At 34.2% G+C, this 7,097-nt stretch overlaps 1 protein-coding gene across 1 annotated transcript; it reads left to right on the top strand.

Moving 5' to 3' along the window:
* Positions 1-5,390: 5,390 nt before the first annotated feature.
* LOC132628541 (uncharacterized) lies at positions 5,391-6,386 on the top strand. Its single transcript, XM_060344319.1, has one exon. It carries the CDS (start codon positions 5,391-5,393, stop codon positions 6,384-6,386), a length of 996 nt encoding a protein of 331 aa, XP_060200302.1.
* The last annotated feature ends 711 nt before the right edge of the window (positions 6,387-7,097 follow it).

Below are 7,097 nucleotides of genomic sequence, written 5' to 3'. Positions count from 1 at the left end.
CTCTTCTTTCTTTTGTTTTTCTCCTTCTAAGTTTTCTTGAATGTTCTAAGTGCTGGATGACTAATAAATGGTCCCTTTTATTAATTCATCACATGGATGAATTCACTTGGGCTTGGGTCCTTTTCATGGACCATGGCCGGCCACCCCAACTAATTGGGCCTCTCTTGTTCTCTTTTTTTTTTTTTTGGTTTTTCCAAGCCCAATTACCTATGGTTCATTTTTGTAATTCATGAAACTAATTTCCGAAATTCCAATTTTTGCCCTTAGTCATTTCCAATATTTCCACATCCCAAAATTTTCATAACCCACTTATGTATCAAACAAGTTCAAAATATAGTCTTGTCCTTAACTTGTTGCAATTATCTCAAAGCGTTCAAATGTGCAAAAATACGGGTTATAACAGCCAGTTACAAATTAGACGAATAATTTCTCTTCTTCGCTACCTTGATTTTAGTTTGGTAAATAAATTTGTCTATCTACATTAGTTTGGCGTAGTTTTAATAAACCTATAGACTACCTTAATTTAGTTCTCTATGTCTTACCTACCTGTTGCAGCTTGCTATATTAGACTTAAATTGGTTGTTGGTCCAGCATATTAGATTAGCTTCCTTAAAATGTCATTCGGGTCAGTAGCCATATTAAGTAAGCAGTCTATGTTGATTAATTTAGCTGTTACAATAAGTTGATCATCCTATAATGCATATTGGATATTGATTGGTTTCAAAAGTGTCTGCAGAATATGTGTTAGACTGGCAGTCTATTGTTTGGTAAGTGTGACATCGTGGTATGGATAAAATAAGCTAAGTGCTCTAATAAACCTGCCTCCTGCATGATGGCCTGTACCATTAAGATTGATCATATTCTTATTTCCAGACTTTAGTTATTTCTTTCTAGTCATATGGGAGTTGAGGTCTTAAGCTCTCATACAAGAAATGTTTTTAACTTTGTTGGTAGTATTAAATATGAACTAGACAATTTGCTGCTGCATTTGTTTAAATAGGAGTCATTAGTGATCCAGGGCGTCTAATGAATTAGATAAGTCTGTAAAGAGCGTTGTTTGATGACAAAGTGCATAATTAACATTACAATAGGGCTCCTATGGTCATTAAATGTACAATCTGTCTGCTGCCAGTTTCCCCTTCTGTGTACCATATATTTCTCCTTAAAATGCGAAACTGGTACCATCTACCTGCTGCCAGTTCAGTGATCTTTTCACCTTTAACTAGCTCAGCTTGCTCCTCTAATCTGTTATGTGCTCTGTTAAAACCCCTTTAAGTAAAGTTCTTGGGAAGCATGTATTTTCAAATCATGAAATAATCCTGTTTTAATTATTGGTGTTTCTTTGACTTTAGTTGTATGTTCTCTAAAGATTGAATCTAATGTTCAAATGATAGTTTAAGCTGTCTAAAGCCAATTTTCATATTCCAACATGCTTAAAAGAGTCAAACTCAATTTGTTCTTATCTTATATTAAGTGTATAGTTGAGCAGTTTGTTTCAGTTATAACAGCAGGTTGATATCTGATTTGGTTCTCTTAAAAATCCCTTAAACTTGCTACGTCACTGTTTGAACCATGTCAAAGTTTTCACTAGATGAGGTTGTATGATATCTTTATATTGAGACATAAATGTGATACCCCACATTCTTTTAAGTGTAAACTAAGTACCAGTTACCAACTCAACCCTTCTCCTAAAGTAGTGGGTTTAAATTGTTTCTTTCACTAGTGTAAAGTCTAATTTGAATGATGTTACTTTGCTTTGTTTCTTTGCTGGGCTGCAAAGGCTCCATAACTATTTGCTGATTTTCTTACTTGCTGGGCTGCAAAGGCTCCATAACGCATACTTTGCTGTTACTTTGCTTTGTTTCTAATTTGAATGGTGTATACTAATCTTTTTATTTTTATTTTTTTTATGCATGACCATCGCATACGAGTCCGAGTGACTCGTCTTCTTCCGCATTCGATGTTGGGCTAGAGCCCAACGAAACTCTCTTATCGAGTCAGCCCCATCAGCCCATACCCGCAGCAAATATATAAAAGATAGTCTGGGTCGTGGCCCATACAGCAGCAACAGATTGCAATGGCCTAAAAATGGGCCGACCCATTTGATCTTCTTTCCCCTCTACTTTAATTTGTTGTGTATTTTTTATTAGCTTTGTATGACTAACACTTTATTTTATTTTGTCTCTTAGCTCACATGAATTCTAGGAGAATTAGGGTGGATAGTTTTAGTAATAAGGGTTAATTAATTTAAGGGAAACTAATAATTAATTCCATAAGTTTCATTTTCTTCTTTTATATTAAAGTTATTTATAGTATCTATCATATTTACTTTTAGAATAATTGATTTTCAATAGCGTAAATTCATATTTTTGAGTTAAAGGAATCATATTTTATTCTTATTATCTTAGAAATTTTAAAACGCCACTAACACGCAAATATGAACTAAAGAATATTTTGTAAACATTTTTTCAAGATTTATCCAAATCGTGTATATTTTTAGCTAAGCATAATTAATAAGAAATAATAAAAGGATAAGGAAAACTCTCATTAGCTATTTTTGGTATTTTGTTTATACTTCTAAAATGTAAAAATCAATTAATATCTCGCCATTTGAGTTATTTCAAGGATTTATAAAAATGCTGCACCAACCTGCATTTTCTTTACTTATATGCGAATTAGTATATAGTTTCTGCAGGTCTTATTTTAAATAGCATTTTTATTTAAAGCCTTAGCAATATTTATAAGTCTATTTTTAAATAGCATTATTATATTTTCATTTAAAGCCTTAGCAACATTCTTAAGTCTTATTTTAAATAGCCTTATTATTTAAAGCCTTAGCAATATTTATAAGTCTTATTTAAATAGCATTTCATTTATAAGTTTTATTTTAAATGGCATTTGAAGTCTCCTTTTATGCAAATTATTATATTTTCTATAAATATTATTCTAAATAGCATTTTTCATTTAAAGCCTTAGCCATATTTATAAGTATTATCTTAAATAGCATTATTACATTTTCCTTTAAAACCTTCGCAATATTTACAAGCCATTTTCTTAAATTTTAAATGTTATATTTGCATCTTTAGCCTTAAATTAATTAACCTAAGTTTGGACGGTAACCGTAGTTAACGGATTCTAAAGGATGCCTAACTCCTTCCCTTTAGGATAATCTAGAACCCTTACCTAGAATCACGCTAATTAAGCAGACCATTAACGGAGGTTTAGTTAGGCTTTACCTTAGTTAATAAATTAGGTGTCCTCATTCACCATTAAACTAATTAGGTGGCGACTCTTTAAAATAAACAATTAGAAATCACCAATATATTGTACTCCGATTTGACCCGATAAAACGGGGTATAACAGCCGGCATACAAAATAAACGTATATATTTGATTAGGATATGTCTTCAGAAGTTCAAGTTAACACTCTTGAATTAATTGTCAATTGTTACCTAAATTCACACTTCAATGGGAAAATTAAAACGATGCACTGTGCTATGAGTTTCATGTGCACTAGAAATCCTTCAATAGAACCGTATAAATGATTTTGTTTTGGAGAAAGCATTAAAGATGTAAAATTAACAGGTAAGTTTATGTACTCCTTTGTAACTTCCAATGTTTAGTATTCAGTGACACCACACATAAATAGTTAATGTGATATCATTTTTGGTTGCCGAATAGTTGTTTCAAAATTAGACACAACAAAGCTAAATATACAATATCTAACTATTGGCTTAATACCCAGATGGACCCTTAAACTTGACATGTTTTGTAAGATAGACATATAAACTTATAAGGTGACCAGATAGATACTTAAACTTACTCAAAGTGTATTTTTCAAGTTTTTCAGTTGTTTTGAAAACAAAAACTATATTTTTCAAACACTCACAATTTTCATGGCCAAACAAGCCCTAAATATATCACAAAATATTTTTTTTAAAATGCAAAAATAAGGCAAACACATATACATGAGACTATAAATGTGCACTTAAACCAATAAATACTCGCTAATCGCAATTTTGCAGCTTTCAAGTAACTCGGTTTTTTTTTTACACTTGAATAATTAAAAAACAATAACTTTAACCAATAAAAATCCTTAAAAAAAGAAATTTTAAATTAAGAAATTTCTTTTTTTTAAGGATTTTCTTCTCGGCTTTACAGTTTTCTTAATTTGAAATTTCTTTTACACTTGAAATACTAAACTTAAAAATTTCTTAATTTGAAATTTCTTTTTTTAAGAATTTTTATTGGTTAAAGTTATTGTTTTTTAATTATTCAAGTGTAAAAAAAAATCCGAGTTAATTGAAAGCTGCAAAATTGCGATTAGCGAGTATTTATTGGTTTAAGTGCACATTTATAGTCTCATGTATATGCGTTTGCCTTATTTTTGCATTTTAAAAAAAATATTTTGTGATATATTTAGGGCTTGTTTGGCCATGAAAATTGTGAGTGTTTGAAAAATATAGTTTTTGTTTTCAAAACAACTGAAAAACTTGAAAAATACACTTTGAGTAAGTTTAAGTGTCTATCTGGTCACCTTATAAGTTTATATGCCTATCTTACAAAATATGCCAAGTTTAAGGGTCCATGTAGGTATTAAGCCCTGACTATTTGACAATATGTAGTATTTTGTTGGAAGAAGTAAAATTTGCAAAACATCATCACGTGGGATGGCGTCAGGCAAACCATGCTGACCGAGTATTTCAAGATGTGCTCCAAAGACCTTGAAGCACGTACATACCTTTATAGAGAATTCCCTAAGTACTATGTGTGGAATCCATAGGGAAAGGCTTGGACAAAAAGAAAAACAAGATCTGTAATTGGTCGCATTGCAACTGGTAAGGCATATAGTACTACTGTGTACCTTTATACACAACATCTACCGTTAAACTACTTTATTAACATTCATACATACTGCAGCTAATCCTAAGGAAGGCGAAAGGTATTATAAGCGGTTATTACTAAACCATGTAAGAGGACCATTATCATTCGAGGACTTACTTACTGTCAGTGGAAGGCAATGTGAGACCTTTAAAGAAGCAGCCAAAGAAAGAAGGTTATTAGAATCGGACAACAGCATATCAGAATGCTTGGGAGAGGCTGTTCTATGCAAAATGCCATCAGCCCTACGAAGTTTGTTTGCAACAATTCTGGTTCATTGTAAACCCACCGATGTCAGAAAACTGTGGGATACTTATTTTGAGGATATGTTTGAGGACTTCAGCAGGATACATGACAACTCACCCGACACGATACTACAATGTACGCTACAGGATATTAATTACTATTTGGAAAAGTATGGGCAAAAGAATCAACGTATATGACCTACCCCGCCTTCATCAACAGTTGGCCGAAGTTGTCCCATCAGAATGTAGGGAAGTGGCTGAAGAAATGTCCGTCCAAATACCGAAAGAAGATTTTGAAGCACAATCAAGTCTAAATCCTGAACAAGAGCAAGCTTTCAAAATAATATTGCAGGCGATGGATTGTGGAAGGGATGGATTATTCTTTGTCGATGGACCTAAAGGAACTGGAAAAACATTCTTGTATCATGCATTGCTGGCCAACGTTAGATCCAGACGTATGATTGCCTTGGCAACAGCAACCAGTGGCGTAGCAGCTTCAATTTTACCGGGAGGACGTACAGCTCACTCGAGGTTTGAGATTCCCCGTCAAACAAATGAATCGTCCATGACAAATATGTCAAAACAAAGTGGTGCTTCCAAATTGATTAGAAAAGCAAAACTACTTATATGGGATGAAGCGCCAATGGCCAAGTGGAAAATAATAGAAACTGCTGACAGGAGCTTTAGAGATATAATGGACATTGATAAGCCTTTTGGCGGGAAAGTTATGGTTTTTGGAGGAGATTTCCGTCAGGTATTACCTAGTGTCCCAAAATCTGCAAGAGCAGAAACTGTTAACGCAAGCTTAGTGAAATCATATCTCTGGCCTTTGATGGAAAAGATCCAGTTTACCAGAAATATGAGAGCAAGAACTGATCCAACATTTAGTGAGTTCTTACTTTTTGTCGGTAACGGAGAAGAGCCAACAATAAGAGACAATTTGATCCGCCTCCCAGAACAATTGACTGTCAAGTGTGGTAGTGATGGAATCGCTGAAGAAAGCTTAATAGACAAAATATTCCCATTGCTGCAAGAAAATGCAAGCGCTGCAAAATATGTAACAGAGCGGGCTTTCCTAGCAAGCAGAAATGAGCATGTTGATAAACTAAATGAGAAGTTAATAACCATGTTCCCAGGTGAAAGGAAAACATTCATTAGTTTTGCCTCTGCAGAAGATGACACCAACAACTATTATCAAGAAGAATATCTAAATACTTTAACACCAAATGGTCTCCCACCACATAGGTATTCAGACAAATAGAATACATATTAGAATACCAAAGATGCAGTTACAAAAAAACATATTTTAACGTTTCCTTTTTTCTATAGGTTAGTTCTGAAGGAGAATTCACCAATCATGATGCTAAGGAATTTATACCCTTCAAACGGTTTATGTAATGGCACAAGACTGATATGTAGAGGCTTCGACAAGAATATCTTGCATGCAGAAATTACAAGTGGCCATTGCACAACTAAGCATGTGTTCCTTCCACGAATTCAACTGTCACCCCTGGAAAATGAAGGATATCCTTTCAAATTCATTAGGAAGCAGTTCCAGTACGACTTTTCTTTGCAATGACAATAAATAAAGCGCAAGGTCAAATAATTCCCAACGTTGGTTTGTATTTTCCCCAACATGTATTCTCGCATGGACAATTGTACGTTGCACTTTCAAGAGGGATATCAATGTCCACGACCAAAGTTCTGGTCTTGACATAGCAGCCAAAACGTCGAAGCGGGACATACACAAAGAACATCGTCTACAAGGAAGTCTTAGGTATGATCAGTATTTTAAAAGGTGTTTTCGGGGCGAGCCTCGGGGTGGGGCGTATCAAAAATGTCCCGGGGCGATGGTTCGAGGCGAAAGTCTCAAAAGGCGTACGCCCAGTGTCACGACCCAACCCCGTAGGCCGTGACTAGTGCCCGAACTGGGCACCCGAACACACTTATCCACTCCGAATCACATACAGAT

The sequence above is a fragment of the Lycium barbarum genome, chromosome 2 (genome assembly GCF_019175385.1).
Source record: "Lycium barbarum isolate Lr01 chromosome 2, ASM1917538v2, whole genome shotgun sequence".
Lineage (NCBI taxonomy): Eukaryota > Viridiplantae > Streptophyta > Magnoliopsida > Solanales > Solanaceae > Lycium > Lycium barbarum.
The sequence above is the reverse complement of the archived record's forward strand: the minus strand, read 5'-3'. Positions and strand labels throughout refer to the sequence as shown.

Bases quoted from the DNA above. Each gene is read 5' to 3' on its own strand.
- LOC132628541 (XM_060344319.1), top strand. From the start codon at position 5,391: ATGTCCGTCCAAATACCGAAAGAAGATTTTGAAGCACAATCAAGTCTA.